The following is a 19,432-nucleotide window of genomic DNA, read 5'->3' on the forward strand; positions in this document are numbered from 1 at the left end:
AAGAGGGAGGCAAAACAAAGAAACTTCATGCATAATAAGAGAATATAATTTTTATACTAAATACACACGAGGACTTTACTACATCTTGTCATAGTTAATCTAAAATAATGTTTCCTACAGCTCCATTGTTTTTATTTTCATACATTTATGTATTAAGCCCCAATACTAAGAAAGAAAAAAAAAAATGTATTAATTACTGATTCAGGGAAAAGTACCAGATTTCTGCAAAGAGATTAAAAAAAAAAAACCACAAAAAACACACTTCCCCAAAGTCTTTTAAATTTTATTTTATGATTAAAATTATGATTATTTCTCAGATAAGTTTTAAGAAAGGCTTCCCCATAAATCTTTTTTTTTGCCCCTTATGGGAAAGTAAAATAGTTCAAGCATTCACATCCGTCTGCCAATTTTGTATATGTTCTGCACTGTTTCAACTTCATTTTATCCCTTTGCCTATCACCAAAGGATGCTGAGCAAGCAAGTCAGTAGTCTCAGTACATCTCAGGATGAGATTCTGAGCTGGGTGAGGTAATTCATAGAAGCTGTAATTCTTCATCCTTGGATTACAGTTTTAAAATAAGATCAAGACAAATCTAATAGACAAGAACCTCTCCTTTTTTTGCAGCTAGTGAGTTAAAAGACATTTCAGAAACGCATGCTTGCATTGAGGGAAAAATATTGGCAGGTGTCAAGCACATTTGTAGTACAAAGTATTATATGTTCAGAGCACAGAGCAAACAGTTCAGCAAACAGCTGTGAAATATTTACGCTACTGTCCACAGTTTACACAGCAAGGGGTTGAAATCGAGCATAGACACTCAGGGACTTGCTTGCAATGAGTGACTGTTCTGAGATAACACAGAAAAGGTCAACATCCTGTGGGAGGCAACCAAAGATGACCCATGAAGAGGGACACTAAGAGACTTAGTCTTTTCCCTGCCTTCCTTCAACTAGTCAAATCCTTTCTGATCCCCACAGGTGTCTGAAGACCTGCTAGGTCACAGCAGTAAGCTGTTCACAGTATGATCCATTAAGAGAGCCTACAGGGTGAAAGGACTGACCTTTCCTTTTATACCCCCATGCCACCAGTTGGGAGCATTTAGGGAGCATCTGACCTCTCCTCTGATATGAAAGAGTAAAGATGGGACAACCTCAGGTGCTAGATAGCCCTCTTCATTGTCTTTAGTCCCTGTTGGAAGCAAGACAGGCAGAGCCAGTCCTTGGTTTGGTTACGATGTTCTTCCTCTAGTCACTGCCAAGGAGAATGGCCTTGAAAAAGGTCCATCTCTGATGCCTCTTAAGTCAATAAGCTTGGATAACAAAGGGGAAGAAAAATAGCACTGAAGGGCAGTTGGAGATGGAGGAAATAGCAGCTAGGACTTTTAATGATACGGGCACAAAATATCTCTCTTCTTTTCTTTTTGGCAAAAATAACTCTTCTGAAAGACCAACAATTGGCAGAAAAAGTGATAATTAATGGGTCTTGTACAAAGAAAAGCAGTAGGTGCAGAGCAAATAAACAGGGAAGCTCTTTGAGCCCCCCTTGGATTAGAAGGGCCCAAGGGGCATTGCTTGTTAAGCAAGTCTAAGCTGTCATGGGGAAAGCATGTTCCTCCAGGAGTAAGGATCCATGGTGGAAATTACCAAGATCACAGGTTTTGACTCTCAGTCACAAACATGTTGCCTTGTACATACTGGATATTTTGTGAGTTGTAGGCAGGACCTTTTGAAAATTAAATTCAATAGGTTACCACTTAAAAGAATTTGGGAAAATATTTTCTTAAACAACCCCCTCCAGCAGTCTAGTCTAAACCCTACTGAGGTCAGCAGAAAGGCTTTTACTAAATTCAAAGAACTGAATATAACAAATCCTGTAAAGCCACTAATTATCCCCAAAGGCATAATACCTGTCATTTTGGCAACTAGGAGAAACCAGCTACCACTTCCAATTCTTCCATTAAAGGCAGACAGCCACCTATACTGGATGTATATGTTTAAGATCAGTCAATTAATCAGTTAGCAGCAGCATCAATAGAGATTGCTATTGATTCAAACACAATGAGAATATATTGAAATAGTCAGCAGACCATGCTGAAATAAAATATGCCCAACAACAGAGGTGAACACCCAGTACCCTGCTGACGTTTACATGTGAGGAGACAATACTTTATACAGGAATACACAGTGGGAACAAAACCAAGAGTCATTACCTGAAATCAGCCATTGACACAGCAGATGTAAACCAGAGCAGCTGGTGGTCAAAGCAATGGGAAGTTTTTACATTACCCCATAAATTGATGTAGCTTGTCAGAAAATAAGGCAAGGAGCTTGGCTGAGAACGAATAGTCAGGCTTAATGAAGTATGGTCTCTGTATCAGTGTTTCCTTATTCTCACTCAGTCTTTACAAAGCTGATGCAAAATAAAATCAAATAGAGCTGGTAATAGTGCTATGTCTTCATGCAGGTCTGTGAATACCAAACAGGAAATATTGCTGTTCAAGACTGGCTATCCAAAAGTAACCCCAGATACTGATATGGGAACGCTAGTAAGTTCTCAATCATTTGCTGCAGAAATTTTATTTGCTGCTTAAAAGTAATTTTAAGTGTAGCAAAAGCAGCTGCAGTCTGGCTGAATAGGTGTCTTCTTTATGACTCTAGCAGGTACATTTCCCATCCCCTCTGCACCAATATAAATCTTATACCAACCCCATGCTTCAACAGATGAAGTAGCAAAGGAGTACTTTATAGCGCACACTCCAGGACAAACAGGAGGTTCCTTTGGTAATTAATAGAGGAGGATGTTGTTTACATGATCCTTTTTAGCAATGTCACAATAGCTTCACATCCCCTCCCTCCTGGAGAAAACTGATTATACAGATGCTGAAAACAGACCTACATACATCAGTGAAAAGCTAAAGTCAGGCCTCTTTTAGCACCATAGGAATTAGATCAAACACACATTTACCAGCTGCTGCAGGACCATCCCAAGGCAGTGCCTCTTCAGCCCCTAAAAGCCTGGTACCTCCCTGAGCTGCTCTATTGATTTAGTTAACAGCAGCTTTAGTCTTCAGTCAGAAACGAACTTATGCATAAGGGACATTTTCCATCTTTAATTGTTCAGAGGTGTGCAACATTTTCCTTCATTTAATAAGATCTTTTTTTAATCATTAACCTCCTTCCTTTTGTCACACACATCAATATCTTAACCTTATTCCCTTTGGCACTAACTGCACACAGTGTAAAGCAGCAGGTAACATTCTCATTTCCTGGCAAATTGCACTGTGTTCCAGTGGACTCGGCTTTGCCAGTGTGGTGGGTTGACCCTGGCTGGACGCCAGGTGCCCACCAAAGCCGCACTATCACTCCCCCTCCTCAGCTGGACAGGGGAGAGAAAATATAACAAAGAGCTTGTGGGTCGAGATAAGGACAGGGAGAGATCACTCACCAATTACTGTCATGGGCAAAACTCTTGACTTGGGGAAAATTAATTTAATTTATTAGCAATCAAATCAGACTAGGGTAATGAGAAATAAAACCAAATCTTAAAACAACTCCCCCCCCACACCTTCTTCCCAGGCTTAACTTTGCTCCTGATTTTCTCTACCTCCTCCCCCACAGCAGCACAGGGAATGGGGGTTGGGGTGAGTTCCTCACACGTTATCTCTGCTGCTCCTTCCTCCTCAGGGGGAGGACTCCTCACTCTTCCCCTACTTCAGCGTGGGGTCCCTCCCACGGGAGACAGTCCTCCACGAACTTCTCCAACGTGGGTCCTTCCCACGGGCTGCAGTTCTTCACAAACTGCTCCAGCGTGGGTCCCTTCCACGGCCTGCAGTCCCTCAGGAGCACACTGCTCCAGCGTGGGTTTCCCACAGGTCACAGCCCCTTCGCCATCCCTCTGCTCCAGCGTGGGGTTCTCCCCGGGCTGCAGGTGGAGATCTGCTCCACCGTGGACCTCCCTGGGCTGCAGGGGGACAGCCTGCCTCACCAGGGTCTTCCCCACGGGCTGCAGGGGAATCTCTGCTCCGGCACCTGGAGCACCTCCTCCCCCTCCTTCTGCACTGACCTGGGGGTCTGCAGGGTTGTTTCTCTCACATCTTCTCACTCCTCTCTCTGGCTGCGGTTTCTGTTGCACAGGGTTTTTCCCCCCTTCTTAGATCTGTTATCCCAGAGGTGCTACCACCATCGTTGATGGGCTCAGCCTTGGCCAGCGGCGGGTCCATCTTGGAGCCGGCTGGCATTGGCTCTGTCAGACATAGGGGAAGCTTCCAGCAGCTTCTCACAGAAACCACCCCTAAACCACCCCTGTAGCCGCCCCACTACCAAAACCTTTCCACGCAAACCCAATACAGCTAGTCACAGTAAAGACACTCTTCTAGTTCTAGTAACCGCAATTACATTAAGTGTTGAAGTTTTTCTTTCACAGCTCAAATTGACAGCAGCCCTTTCCAAGTACTCAAAAAATTACCATTAGTTGTAACTTGGGTTGGGACAGACATTTAACATTTCTACAGCATCTAAGGTTGATATCAAACTTTCTAGGTGCAGCTATAATCCACCTCATGAGGGACGTGGATAGGGATTATGAGATACCATGCTTAGCCTTACTCTTTCTGAGCTGGATCGGTAGGTAAATTATGGGTGAGGGTTGTTTTGGTTTTTTTGTTGGTTTTTTTTTTCCTCTAAATTAAATATTACCAGATGGCCTGGTAGACCAAACAGAGCACATCACAAATAAGTCAGCTGCAACTCACTGACCAGGCTCAGAACAATCATTTCAGACCAAGCCTTAAACAGACAGTGCTTTGAGGAACAAGAAGTTAGTTGGTTAGAGCAGAGGTCAGCCCCCTGTAGCATGGGTGCCAAAGACAGCATGCAGAACCACTTGGACAAGAAAGCACAAGGATGGTGCACAAAAGTCAGGGCAGTTCAGGAGGGGAAGAAGTTCTTGACTCAGCTCTGAGGAGCTTCTGCTTTCCAGAGGGGGGAAGGAAAAAAAAAAAAAAAAAAAAAAAGTAGAAGAATCTTCTCTCTATGAGGTGCTTCCTGGCTCCCACTATGATTTAAATAGTGCTACTGTTCTCCAGTTTAGAGATTAATTCTGCTACACTACCCTTAGAAGGGTTCTAACATCAGGTTTAGACCAGAAAGGAGAGCACAAGTCTCAAACTGAAAACTTTCTCCATTGAAAAAGTATTTAGGAAACTTCTCATTCACACCATTCATTGCCTTCAGATCACCTTTTTTTTCACCTTGCATTATTTCTGGTGCTTGCCTTTCTTTTGTCCTATGCTCTGAGCAGCCTCCTACCTGCTTAGAAAAGCCCTTTCTTTCTCATCAATAAGAGTTCTTCTTCCAGATCCCCCCAAGAACTCTTCCTGTCTCTCCTCACAAGCAAGGGGGGGGGGGAGGGGGGGGGGTGTAAGGAAAAAAAAAAAAAAAAAAACCCCCACAAACAACAAAAAAAACCACACAAAACACCACTGTGTTGCACTACAGGACTTAAGAGTGATAATTTTGTTCTCCTCCAGACAAATCACTAAACCTCTTGCTGCCTTAGCCCCTGATCACTACTCTAAGATGGCACACGTTAATGCAGACCATTCCAACCTATGGGTGGGAAGTACTAGGTATTAATCTTCCTGAACTTGCCTTTACCTGAAACATTCTCTTTACTCTTTCACGAAGCTTCTCGCACCTCCTACACCAGTAAATACTAGGCAGAGTATATGATTTGTAACAGCATAGACAACCAATGGCTTTTAAGAATGAGAGCCTCCGAGAAAACTAGAGACTTACACTTTCAAAAGCAAACATGACTCTAGAAGTGGCTGATGTATATGACAGGGGAAAATATTTAAGACAAGAAAATAAGCAAAAGAGAGATACCACAGTTACGATCAAATTGCTAGGGATTGTCAAATGAAAATCTGGATAAAAGGAAAATGCATGAAGAGATGACTTCTGTGTGATTGGTAGCAGCAATTTCAGGAAAAGGTATCTGCTGACGCTGTTCCATCTCCAGGTGCCATAAAGGTGCGTAAACAATGGCAGGAAAACACCTGCAAGGAGAGAAGTCACTAGAAAAGAACAGATTGTAAATGAAACTTTGTTTGAAACAGGTTAAGCCTGCAGCAGAGCACGCCTATCAGCTAACCCTGCTCTACCTGTTCAAATTAAAAAGAGAATGGATTCATTGAACACTGCAGCATTAAGGCATTGCTAGAAGGACTGGCCCAGGAAGGACCGGCCCAGGAAGGACCACTTCCAACCCTGACATCTGCACCAGCACATGAAGAGGTACAAGTTTCTTTTTACACCAGTGTGGTATAAAGCTTCTACGATATTTACCCCATTCAAGGATTTAGAAAGTGAAGTTCTTCCTCTTTTCTTTGTGCCCTGTAAAATCTCTATTTTTAAGAGCCACTTATTTTAAAAGCAGCAGATGGTAATACCGTATTCTCACTAAAATGAATTATGTCCGAGTAAAATAAAAGCAGATGAGCTCAGCCTGCAAGTATCTAGTAGGTGGCCATTTTGAAAAGAATAAAGCTTGCTAGCGCTAGGAAACAAAAAAAAAAAAAAAAAAAAGAAAACCACACCAAAAAAACCCACACCACCAAAACCCTAGTTTGATCCTGTGTAAAATCCCATTCTTGTGTACACCAAACTTTTTCATCTGCTCTACTTTTTAATGGGATGGAGGACAAGAAAGTTAAGTAAAACAGCAAGTTAAGTTTATCATTGCCTACTCGGTTTGCCTGTGCTCTAGTAAAAAACTTGTTAGTGAGCAACAGCCATAGCACCAAAGGTAATACTGATGGAACATTATGGAACTTTATTTCAACCAAGAGCAGACTGCTTTTAAATAAAGTAATGCCACCCCCAGTTCTTACAACATTCAGAAGAAAGCTACTGCAAGCTTGTGGAGCTTTTACTATCACTAATAGAAGCCCATAAAGGGAACTTTAAATTCAACATTGTTACATTATTTACTAGTAACAACAGTAAACGGGCACTTAGTAATTTAATTACTAAGTAACTTAGTACTGTCTACTGCACATATAGTGGGGGGAGGGAAACACCTAATAAATTGACTTCTAGTCACTTCAGAAAAGGTGCAATGTTTTCTATTTTCAGCTAATCGTTCTCCATCTGCAGTTATGAAAAATATGCTGGCTTTTGCCTGTGGGGCCATATCCAACTGTTAGTTTAGTACAGTTCAATTGTCTAAACATCCTAATAAAAATTATGAACAGTGAAACCCTGCCAAGCACTACAACGTCCTCAACTGAAGGACAAACATTGTACTACAGCAATTCAATTCTCACAATACATAGCCAAAGCACTATCAATAAATAGGGCTGCCAATTATTACCTACAGTGTGGTAAATCCCAAAAGCGTGAGGCACCTTGAGTTTTCACCAGTATAAAATGGAGTTTCAGATGGCCAAAACTTGAGCATCACAAACCTTCTACATACTAGGTCTAGACAGCAGGGTAGTTATGAAGTGTAGATGATGTATTTTTCCTTAAGATAGTTGCATCATTGATAACTTTGCACTGTATTTCAGAATGGAGCTATTAAAATGAGTCATGTCCTTGGGTATGATATCCATCACCTTATCTGACCTTAGACACAGATGGACAATGTTATGTTCCTTTCTCTGTCCTATTTGCTAGGAGTACTATAATAGTTCATTCAGAGCTGCAATGCTAGCTGTGTTGCAACACCAGTCATAACAGTGCCTGGGTAAAAAAGAAAGATTGCAGACTTGTAGTAAATTGTTTAAAAAGAAGCTTTATTTAGAAATTTTAGTCCTGAAATCTTTTAGTTAAGATACAGTGAACACTTTAGCCCATCACATAAAACTGAAACAGACACCAGTACTTATGTGACAAAAATAGGCCTTTACCAGTATTGTAAGCAACAAAAATCTGAGTTTGCCTAGCTGAAGTCGTCTTTTCCACACAAAGAACTTAAATAAAAGTCTGTCCACTATGAAGAGACACTAAGTGTTAAGGTCCCCAGTATTTGCTTGAACAGATTAACTTCTGATTTTCAGAGCAGTTTCTACTAGGTTCTCCTCGTTCTTCTACACTGAGGTAACCAGCTAACACCAGCAATACTATCCCTTGGCCTGTAAAGCTCATGTCAAGTTACTATATTCAAAAGCAGGTAAGTTAGGTCCCCAGTTTAGTTTGTCTTGAAATTGCATCCCATCACTGGTATTAATAGAAAGGAGTCAGCTATAGCAATCTTATTCCTCTCTGCCTTCAATTAAGAAGTAACTTTCTGTACCAGCAATTTCAAAAAAAAAAAAAATTTAAAAAAAAAATCTCTCCTTGGCTCTCCACTGCTAAATGATTCCATTAAGCTAACAGTACCCAGATACTTCTAGAGATTCAGAACCACTCTGCAGAGAACAATGCTAACACCCCAGCTGGTATTTACATCTAAAAATACTACTTGTTAACAAAAACTAGGTCTAACACTAATACTTTCGGCTACTCATCAATAGACACAATAAGCAGCTGAGGAACAGGATGTCATCACCTCCACTGCTTTTGTTTCAGTCTCACTCTGCAGCAGCCGTAGGACAACTCTTGCAAACCTCACTGTTTATGAAGAGTTCATTTTGTTCCTTTCACATGCCTGATTTAGAAACTTAAATACTTTCATTCCTATTCCACACTTTGCTGCAAGCTTTGGCCCCTAACCAGCAAGTAAAGGAGCACCACAGTGCTTAGATCCAATAAAACTTAAGACAGATGTGCACGCCCTGCCTATTGATGTATCTGAAAGCCAAGAACAGAGGTAGCAGTTGGAAATCTAACATAAAATCCATTATTAGTATATACCTTTGAATTTTGTTTGAACTTTTTACAATACTCTCACCTGTAAAGTTAAATGCTGAGGAGCTTTATAAAGCTCCTGCTTTAATCATGGGAGACTATAGACATGTAGCATCTAAGTGTGTGATTACAATTTCTGGCAGTCACATTAAGTCAATTACTTGACTAGTCCTATATGAAGACAGAATAGTTTTCAAATTCAAGTATAATCCAGGGTGCTCTACCTTTCATAAGAATCTGAGAACTGCATTACTATTAGCAGTTGGAAGGGGCCCTGTTAGGCAGTTATACATTGGTATATAGACAGTCCATGTAAAATTTAAGATATCATACCTTAACTGGTCCAGGATTCGGAACTATGCCAATTCACAAGTTAACATGCCAAAATCTAGGTAAATTCTTGGGCCTTCAAGATAGAGAGCAAGGATTTTTTCCAAATGCTGTTTTGCAAATACCTTCAAAACCTTAAAATGAGTTTGGCCATCTACTTGGCTTCTGTAGTAAGCTGCAATTCTTCAGTTCAAAATATCTTAATTTATATGTCTTTTGGCACACTGATTGCCATGCTCAAGTAAAATTTTAACTGACATCATACTGAAACAACTCAAACTTCAGAGGAATGTCCTATCATATCAAGAACAGCAATTTAGTAGTTTAGGTTAGCAGCTTTTTTTAGACAAGTGGTACCTTACCAGCACATTCCAAAGAATACAGAGTCCTTTTGTAGAGCAGCCATAGTCTGGAAATAAGTTCAGTCCTTTATTGGATTTAAAGCTTTATTTATAGAAAGTTCACTGCATTAATGGCAGCAATATTTGCATTGTATTTGAACTCAGCACTAATAGGTTAATATTTACACTTAGATAACATTTAAACCAAAACAAATTAAAAACACAGCCACAGTTTTAGAGCAGAAAGACAGATATAAAAGTTACAGACAGACAAACTTAATAAAAGAAATAACGATTATTTCACTCTGGTTGATTTAGTCCAAAGGTCTATCATTTCTTAATCAGATAAGCAGGAAGAGTGGATTTGTCCAAGTTGTCAAAATATGGATGGTTCAAGGCCATTTTGCCAGAAATTCTTTTTGCAGGATCATAAATTAACATTTTCTGGAAGAAAAAGGGAACACAGTTACTCCCTCATGAAATGGGAACTAAAATCATGTTAAATAGGTAGATATTTAAGCATAGTAATAATCAAGTATCCATAAAGACAAGTTTTCCCACTATGTTCCATGATTTCTCATAGAAGGGAGAAGTTATTTCTGCCTACAAGTCAGTAGTACATCAGTAGTAGTGTATAACATCTCAGAAAGTGAAGAAACACATTTATTCTCCCATTCAATAACCAAGCCCATGCATGTATTGGGGTACCATATGCACTGAACTAAATCCAGAACTAGGCATCAAGTGGCAATACTTATTAGTCTCAGCTTCTCAACTAAAGGAAATTAATAATTGCTTTAGGCTGTTAAAGCACAAAATGCTTACAAGGACAAGTGGTCTTATGCTTGTTTTGTTAAACTGACATTAAAGAAGCTGATGTCAAATTGCTTCTAGTCAGCTTGGTGCAGCTATTTACAGTTGAAATACAAGAGTGATCACTCAGTTACAGAATCCAAACCGGAAAGTAGTATACAAGCAGGTAGAACTGAAGAAACCCAGAGCTTTAAAACCTGAGTTTCTTTGCAATAAGTTACTTCAGCTGAAGACCTCAATAATAAAGTTGATGTGAGCAAATAGAGGGGATGCCATAGACCCTAAAATAGCCCCCAGAACTTTCTAGAACAGGCATGAGATTTGTTCTGCTAGCAGTTTAAAAAAAAAAAAAAAAACACAAAACCGAAACATCTACAGTTTATATCATACAAGGGGCCAAAAAAAAAAAAAAGGAATGAAGGAATCATTCAGCAGTTTTCTGCTAGACCTAAAACTAGCAAAGTTTCTGCAAATTTTTTGCTTTTGCGTCTCCTTACTAAAGGAAAGTACATTTCCAATTCAAGTAATCATGATTCTACCCACTGCTTCTCCCCCATCCCCAAAATATATTTGTCTTCCAGAATAAAAGCTTAACCAGTATTACTCAGCCCAGTATTCAGTTTGACATTTAACTATCTTCAGACTTCATCCTACAGGGAGTCTTCCAAGTTGATTTAAATCACTGAATTTCCATTTATATTCTCTGAACTCCTGCCAAATGCAACACTGTTTCTAGATTTAACCTTGCATGTCCAATTTTACCTTGTGACAGGTTCCCATTAGCTATATCCCAGAACAACAGTATCCTATAGCTAATACTGATATCAAAGATTCTCTTAAAATTGACTCAGACAAAAATGGGCAAATTTCTTTGGAAAAGGGATGCTGTGACATTGAGGCTACAGCACTTGAGCTGATAGATTAAGTGACCATTTCTTCTCTGAGCAGTCTGGAACATAGTTTTTCCTGCAACTTGGTGTCTGATAGACCATAGCTTTTGATGACAGCCATTAAGTGCTTTGAAATGCTGGCAACAGCAGTCATTTAGCTTATAAAGGTCTTAAGTTTACAGCCTCACTCAAGCAATTGGTTTTAACACAAAAACATTGAACCCGTTTTCAAAGATAGCTATTTTACATACTACTGCCATCTGCAATAGTCTATAGAAAGAGAAATTAACATTTTCATTGGCACATCTCAGCTTGTGCTCTAGAATGAAATATTCAATTTTGTTGCCTTTAAAGTTATATTACTGCTTCAGGCTTAAAAGTGCCATAGGAAACTTAAATGGATTCCAGATGCCTAAGAATTCAGCCATACCATTGTTACCAGGCATTAATAGGAAGCTAAAATTTCAATGTTTATTATTTTAAGGCAAAACTATACAAGATTTTACAGAATTTAATATGCTTTGAGATTAGTATTGCATTAACACCATTTGAGGAACTGGGGGGGTGCCTTTATTAGCAGCAGCCCAAAACATTGGTTTTATACAGTGAAGCCACAACTAAGCTCAGATGAGTAGGCCAGTTACACAACTGTATCAACAAGATTTACTTGCCTGTTCAATTGCTTTTAGTTTGTAAATACAATCACTAACAATTCTACTTCAAACTAATTTAATAATGATGCTGTCAGTGGACACAGAGGAATTATTCCTGGCTTAAGTCAGTTATCTCTGTAAAACAATACTGCTACAAGGTTCAGAGAACTATCCAAAACAACTATATGTTTAACAAATGTTGTTCAGGTTGTCAGTCTGAACTGTGACTATGTTCTCACAAAGAAAAATGGTGAGAAATTGTGGTCATCTGAGCTTCTTGGGTAACACTGCTTCATTCAGAGTATTTTGCCATAGCCATACCAATATGGGTAATAAACTACTTTGTTCGTGACCACATAAAACATGATCCAGCTACATAGATAACTGCTGTACAAGGTTCCCCTTGTACCAAGATGGTTCTGAAGTTTCAGCTTACCTTAAGACACATAGAGCACCCACCCCACACCCCCATATGCAAGTCTGCACTGCATAAATGCAGCTTTAGGAGAGCCAAAGGGTAAGTCACCAAGGTACATTCTTACATGTAGGTACATCTAACATCACACTTAAGATGTGATCTAAATTAGTCCGCAGTGGCAGCACATGAGCTGGAAGAGCATTAAATGGAAAAGCCTAATGAAGACCTTGTCAAATAAAAGCTTAGCATGGTAGTTCAACTGCACAGTCACAGAACTTAAAGTAAGCTCACACTAGACACAAACTGTACCAATTAAAAGTTATACCGCCACAGCCAAAAATCTTTAGCTCAAAATTTGAAGGCAGTTGAGACAGACACTACAGACTGACTTAAACCAAGTCCCTGGTTTCACAGCTAATCAATAAATTCAGCTGTTTCCATCATTGTTTATTCAGGTAAGACCACCATGAAAGCTTAACCAAGATGAGCCCACCAAAATTAATCCACGTCCTACCATACAAGAGAAACATTTCCAACCGGATCAACAGTCATACAGCCACATCACAATTAGTGCTGGCACCAGGAAGGTGACAGTTACAATTTATGGGCAGGAGCCTTCACTTAGACCTGTTTGTAAAAGCTCATCCTCACTTTCAAGTTGTACCCGGCTTATTAGTATAGAAAAGCTGAGGCATAATTGCTTAATGAGAAGAGTAGTAGTCTAGTCATCTACTATCTATGAAAGAGGTGAGTGAATGTCATACAAGGTGTCAATTCTACAAGAATGACAGCCCATACCACTGCTGATGGTTTGAAGATCTCCATATCTTTATTCTAGCCAAGACTGATTAGTATAGTTGAAACAACCTGTTCATCTTCTTAATCAGCAGTTTAAGACAGACTACTTACAGACAGCAGATCAAGTCCATCTTCATCTAAGTTTTTGACATGTGTTCCAAGGCTGCCAGGTTTCCATTTGGGGAACGTGTTTTTATAGTCTTGCAGGGATTCCACTTCAGGCCATACGTCATTGTTGGGGGTCCCTAAAGCTCTATGCAAGCATAAGCAACATATTAAGCAGTTTAGTCTGAAATCTGTATGTACTACTGTGGTTTTAATAGGCACACAGCACTGTTGTGCAATGCTGCACAAGTAGCAAGGAGAGGTTCACCCTGACATACCTGAAGATTCTGAAGAGCTGGTCAATCTCTGAGTCCCCATGGAAAAGTGGCTTTTTAGTTGCCAGCTCAGCAAATATGGTACCTATGCTCCATATATCCACAGGAGTAGAGTAACGAGCAGAACCTAGCAACACCTCTGGAGACCTGTACCACAGTGTCACTACCTATTGAACAAGGAAATTTCTTTTTTTATAAGTTTATAGAATTAGGTCCTCTAATTGACTGCAAGCACAATGACTTATTCATTATTAAGCAGCATTCACAGTTTTTTTTGTTAAAATAATAGCCAGTGCTACCAGTTTTAGTGAAAAGACTAGTTTCAAACTTCATTTATAGACAAACATTAACTCCATTGCAGTAGTTTCTACTGCAAGCAAAGCAGTTGCCTACACCACTTCCCAAAGAGCAGGAAGCCTTTAGCACCTAGCCACTAAAACCCTCAAACCTGACTACTTTGTGAAGCAAAAATGCCCTTACAAGACAATAAGCAACAAGTTCTGGCCCATCTGATGCATTGTGGAGGTAATAATAGTGGGATTCATAAGATGCTTTGGAACCTTAGAGTAAAACCACAATCAGGGAGATGGAAAGCTATTGAGTAACTTTTTGATAGTTAAGTTTATGACTTCAAAAACTCCCCGATTCTATTTTAGCTGTTTCATATTCAGTTATTACTAGGAAGGCAGTAAGCATTCTCTAAATCACCAAGAGGGTGTTCCAACTCACTTCATGAGTGTATACGCGCACTGGAATTCCAAAGGCTCGAGCCAATCCAAAGTCCGCCAGTTTAATCACCCCCTTGTCATCTATTAAGAGATTCTGAGGTTTTAAGTCTCTGTGCAGAACTCTTCTTGAATGGCAGAAGACAATACCTTGCAAGATTTGATACAAGTAACTCTAGAAGGATGAAGTGGGAGAAAAAAAGGAGTAACCTTTAGTACAAGTTAGTGTTCTGCAACATGAAGCTGTTCCCTCACATTAGCTCTCCCCATAGTAGTAGGAAATACAGATCCAAAGTATTGCAGATATTAACTCTATCAATCATAAAGCCACACAAATTAATTCTTTATGTAACCTTAAAGCAGTTTAATTTCAGTAACAAAAAGAATTTGAAGTGGCATTTGAGAGCAAAACTCACATTCATCTTATTATCCACAGCTGGTTCTTTAACCTTTCGTTTCTCCTCAAGGAGTTCATTATACTGAAAATAAGAGCTGCTTACACCTTTGCAGGTCATCTTTAGATTAATTTCTCTTATATTAAGAAATTGTCCTCATTACCTTAACACGTGAACGATCCAAATACTGGCCAGATGGAATAGTATCCAAGTATTTCTTGAGATCCATGGAAAGGAATTCAAAGACGAGGTACAATCTTGAATCCTGCATGAGAACATCCTGAAGACTAAAAATCAAGTATACGATCAACTCCATTGCAAAATAAATGGACTCAGTTACATTTCCCCTCTCAACAGCAATACAAGCTGACATTTCCAGGTTCCTATCATGAAAGTCTTAAAAAAAGCTTTCGGTCTTCAAAGATTAACAGACTTGGTGAGTTATACTGTCATCTGGAAAATCAAGTACATCTGAAATAGTGTCAGATTGAGATAAAAACCTATATGCTTCCCCTTAAACTTAGGTTCCCTCCTGCCTAAGTGTCAGGCACAGGAAGTCTGAGGAAAAAATATTGTTGCCTTTAAAAAAAAAAAAAAACAAAAACCCAGACTGAGTATTGGTGCCTAGCTTCTACCTGAAGCTGGCTTATTACAGCCGAGCCTGAATTACCAGGAGGGTTTAAGGGAATATTACAATAGGAACCCAGTAGACACAGCAGGATTTGCACAGGTTTTTAAGTATCTCCTTCATCCTTAATAGATTATAAGGGTCCCTAAACCCAAGCATATGTACACTGAGACACTGCATGGCTGGAACTTGGCCAGTTTTAAGTCACATTAGAGATAAAGTATTTTGCTGCATCAAAGCGCAAGTAAATATTTTGTGGGGAAGACAATAGATGCAATCAATTCTACATGTCAAAGAGGCACTGATGGAAGTTTCACTCATAGCTTAGATGTGCCAGCTATGACAGCATCATAACACAACACATAAATCTCTGCTATAGAACAGCAAGCAAGTGACTGATGACAGAGGCTTACATAAGAACACTAAAGTCAAATGGTCTATTCCAAGGTGGCAAATAAAATGCCACTGACTGACTAAAGTAACGGCTTTAACCAGTTTTCATGAGGTACACTGTCTCCATTCTGACAATAACCACTCTGAAGATAATTTACATAAATTACAAAAATCAACAAGAATTTGAGACTACTAGAACTGGAAGAGGCAGCATGAGGAAATCTTAATTAGAAAAAATTAAGGGGATAAACACGGGATTTGGGACTACAGCTATTTGCTGCAAAGCAGACCCTGTATTAAGCACAGTGAGTAGCCCTCACCTCACTAGAATGGTGGAAAAAATTTCTTACCTGAAGGGACCTAGTGCCCTTCAAAGGGTTTAGCTAAATACCAGTATATGCATACCAGACTATATTGGGATGATGCAGCTCTTTTAATAAAGAAATTTCTCGGATAGCAGTACTCGGAACACCTTCCTCCTCACTTTCTAGACGTATTTTCTTCATTGCAACCACTTGGCCTGTGGTTTTGTGCCGACCTTTATACACAACACCATAGGTACCTGAACAAAAAGACAGTGAAACATATAGGAAACACCAGCTTCAGGTACAGATAAGTCTTCGCAAATAAGAACTGCCAACATAGGCAAGAGTCCTTGCAATCAAGCATTTTTTGTTTAATTATTTGGCTTGATTACAAACTACTACTTAGTTTGGGCAATTTTACCATGCAATAGTTTTGTTTGTTTAAAGCATGCCACCCATAAACAGTATCACTTGTTAGGACAGGGTACTTAGTAGCCTAAGTATGAAACTTGAATATGTGGAAGGTGTAGTTGTAAAGTCAGATATTATTTGAGTTCTGGGTTGATTAACTTTCAGGCAAGATCACTATACCTCTTCATCTCCAAGGGGTTATGATTTTGCCATTGATACATCATATTAAAGTGTTAAAGGTTTAGCTGCAAAAAAAGTAGTGCTCCCTCTGCAGCTGGAGAAACTATCCATCCATTGGTCAGATCTATAGAAATACCTCTAGCACAATCCTCAGTGCAGGAGAGAGGGTAGTGCTGTGGGTCTCAGCAGAAGCTAAAATTAGAACCAGTAGTAAATCGCAAATCAATAACCTATTTTAATCATCAGTGTCCACAGAAGCAGAACCCTCAACAAACCAAGACAGTGTATGTATTCTCTTTTCATCCTTCTTGAAGCATTAATCAGATTAATCTCAAACAAACTAGTTTCAGCAAGAAAGATTCATGCACAAGGCTTCAGTTACAAAGCTTTGTTATAAGATTCAAGCCCATATGTTTTGCGATTACCTTAAAGAGCGCCTTCTTAGAGTAATGTACCGCAAGTTCTCAAGTCTACATAAGGCTAAAGCATTATAAAACACACTACATAAAGCTTCTGCATTTAACTTAGGCTAGATTTCCAGTGAAAAGGGGGTTTGTGACTAACATCTGCATTGAAGCAATCTTCTTAGTGCCTTACAGCAAATTAATTGTTAAAATTCACTTCTCCAGAGGTTTACAATCTGCTTTCTCTTGACAGCCATATTGACCAGATATGATCTGAGCAGAACAAACCACAAGCCACTACTCCCTACCAGCAGCTCCAAGCAAAATAAGTATACCATGCAGTGCAACTTCAGAAGCAACTGGTAAAAAAGTTCATACACAAAGGAATGGAGGAGCTTCCTAAATTGATAAGCTGGTTTCGGGCCTCAGAACATACTTTTTCCCCCCTCTTGGAGGAAAATTACACCATTAGCCATCAATATAAAGGTAGACTCTTCTCAACACTGATCAGTTGTTTCAAACAAGTCATGTCAACTTCAAAAGAAGGGCAGTCTGAAAGCTTTCATGTGTAGAGATAATTACCGCAGTAAGCCACAGGCTTATTTTGCTAGTTAGTTGAATCTCAATAGTTCCTCTAATAGCCAGAATGCACAGAGCTTCTATGACACTTGATAATTCAAATCGTGGGGCATTACAAGCCTCATGGTTCTCCATACTTACCTTCCCCAATCTTCTCTATTTTTGTGTAATCATCCATAGCTATGGTTATCCCTGAAACAAACAGGAAAAAAAACCATGAGGGTGAGTTGCTGTCCCAAACACACCCAAGACACTGAAATTATGCCAGGTCTTTAGAAGCTAATTTTGTCTTACATAATTAGGATGTAACATGGAACACTTACCGTTCTCCTCAACAAAAACACAGGTTTTTATTCAGGGTTCTGACTAGAAAAACTACATCCCGAAGGATGAGTGGGCACCAACTCAAAGGAGAAAGATGCTTTTGTGAAGAAAGCCCATGCAAGCAACTGAAAAAAAACACACCCTACTCACTAGTTTTATGTAGTTACTCACTAGCGGGAACCCTACTATCTAAAATTCACAGGGTTTGATGTTAGCAACATAAGGAAACACCAGCCCCGTATCATTTGGTAAGTACACAGCACAGTCTTCAGAGCTACAAATCTAAACTACGTTAACAGGCACAAGATACTAGGAGCCATCAGCACCTGGTGGAAACGGCACTTCATGCCTTCCATGCTACTCTTGACCTCCTCCTTCACTGAGCACAGCTGAGCTTTAATACCAGGTTCGGAGGCGTTGCGAGGTAACCAACGAATCTGTAGCTACCTGCCGCTCCAGAGGAGGTTTCCGATTTCAGGCAGTCACTAAGCAAGCGAGGAAGGGCAGCGAGCGCTCGCCCCGAGCCCGCTAACCGCGCAGCCAAGGTCAGGAGCACGCTTCCATTTCGGTCCGGCTACTGTCACAGGTCGCATCGCCTCGAAACCGGGCCCGCGTACCGGCTGGAGCAGCTGGCGCCCTGCCCGCCTCCCCGCCTGCTCTCACGGGCGACCTCGTCCCGCTCAGGCAGGGACGGGGGACGGCCGCGGCGCGCCCCAGCACGCTGCCCCACCGGCGAGCGGGGTCCCCTCCGCCGCCCGGCCGGGGTGGGGGGGCGAGGGCCGAGGCGCGGCACAAGCGGAAAAGTGCCGACACCCCCCTCCCTCCCTCCCCGCGCCTGACAGCCCGTCGGCCGCTCGCCCCGCTGCCGGGCCGGGCGGGGAGCGGCGGGCTCAGCCCGCGACCCCGCGCGAGAGGAGGCGAAAGCCAACCTCCCCCCGCAGCCGTTACGCGGCCGCGCGCACCAACGGCCGCGGACAAGCAGCTCCCCCGCCCCTCCGCGGGGCCAGCGCCAGCCTGCCCGGCCTCAAGTCCCCGGCACCGTCCCGTCAGGGCTCCGCCGGCCCCCGCTCCCCCGGCACCGTCCCGTCAGGGCTCCGCCGGCCCCCGCTCCCCCGGCACCGTCCCGTCAGGGCTCCGCCGGCCCCCGCTCCCCCGGCACCGTCCCGTCAGGGCTCCGTCGGCCCCCGCTCCCCCGGCACCGTCCCGTCAGGGCTCCGCCGGCCCCCGCTCCCGCTCTCCCGCACCGTCCCGTCAGGGCTCCGCCGGCCCCCGCACCTGAGGAGGAGCCGCCGAGCCCGCTCCCCGCCGCAAAGAGATCTCCAGGCTCACTCAGGGGCGGGCGCGGCGCATTCGAACTAGCCGCGCGCCGCCGCCCTCCGCCAATAGCGCCGCGCTGAGATGATTCAAAGCGGCCAATCAATGCGGGGCGCTCCGGCGGCGCGAAAGCGAGGCTGAAAGGCGGGTTCTCGCCTCCGTGGTAGAACCGGCGCGGCCGGGCGCGGCAAGCTGAGTGAGGATGCTCAGGGCGTCCGCTTGGTTCGCGGCCGATGCCGGGGGAGGCAGGGCTGTTGGCGCGGGCGGGTGGTTGCCTGTAGTCTAAAACCACTCGTGC

At 41.8% G+C, this 19,432-nt stretch overlaps 1 protein-coding gene across 5 annotated transcripts; it reads right to left on the reverse strand.

Annotated features, from left to right (window-relative positions):
* Positions 1-9,599: 9,599 nt before the first annotated feature.
* CDK1 (cyclin dependent kinase 1) lies at positions 9,600-19,191 on the reverse strand. Of its 5 annotated transcripts, none has more exons than XM_069795998.1 (9): positions 19,096-19,163; positions 18,268-18,397; positions 17,638-17,688; positions 16,023-16,179; positions 14,760-14,883; positions 14,206-14,376; positions 13,480-13,643; positions 13,208-13,349; positions 9,600-9,968 (listed from the first exon to the last, which is right to left on the reverse strand). In XM_069795998.1, the coding sequence occupies exons 3-9, from the start codon at positions 17,672-17,674 to the stop codon at positions 9,855-9,857; spliced, it is 909 nt and encodes a 302-aa protein (XP_069652099.1). In that variant the 5' UTR covers positions 17,675-17,688; positions 18,268-18,397; positions 19,096-19,163; the 3' UTR covers positions 9,600-9,854. The 5 variants fall into 5 exon arrangements, with proteins under 5 accessions (XP_069652099.1, XP_069652100.1, XP_069652101.1 ...); XM_069795999.1 differs by lacking the exon at positions 18,268-18,397 and adding an exon at positions 17,820-17,945 and having other exon boundaries at positions 19,096-19,122; XM_069796000.1 differs by lacking the exons at positions 18,268-18,397; positions 19,096-19,163 and adding exons at positions 17,820-17,945; positions 19,065-19,079.
* Between the last annotated feature and the right edge of the window lie 241 nt (positions 19,192-19,432).

This window comes from Haliaeetus albicilla, chromosome 11, assembly GCF_947461875.1.
Source record: "Haliaeetus albicilla chromosome 11, bHalAlb1.1, whole genome shotgun sequence".
In the NCBI taxonomy this organism is placed as follows: domain Eukaryota; kingdom Metazoa; phylum Chordata; class Aves; order Accipitriformes; family Accipitridae; genus Haliaeetus; species Haliaeetus albicilla.

Excerpts from the sequence above, each read along its gene's own strand:
- CDK1 (XM_069795996.1), bottom strand. The coding sequence starts at position 17,674 with ATGGATGATTACACAAAAATAGAGAAGATTGGGGAAG. Across the intron at positions 14,884-16,022 it reads CATCATCCCAATATAGTCTG|TCTTCAGGATGTTCTCATGC; the intron begins GTATGCATATAC and ends CTTGATTTTTAG. Across the intron at positions 13,350-13,479 it reads CAGCTCTTCAGAATCTTCAG|AGCTTTAGGGACCCCCAACA; the intron begins GTATGTCAGGGT and ends ATGCTTGCATAG.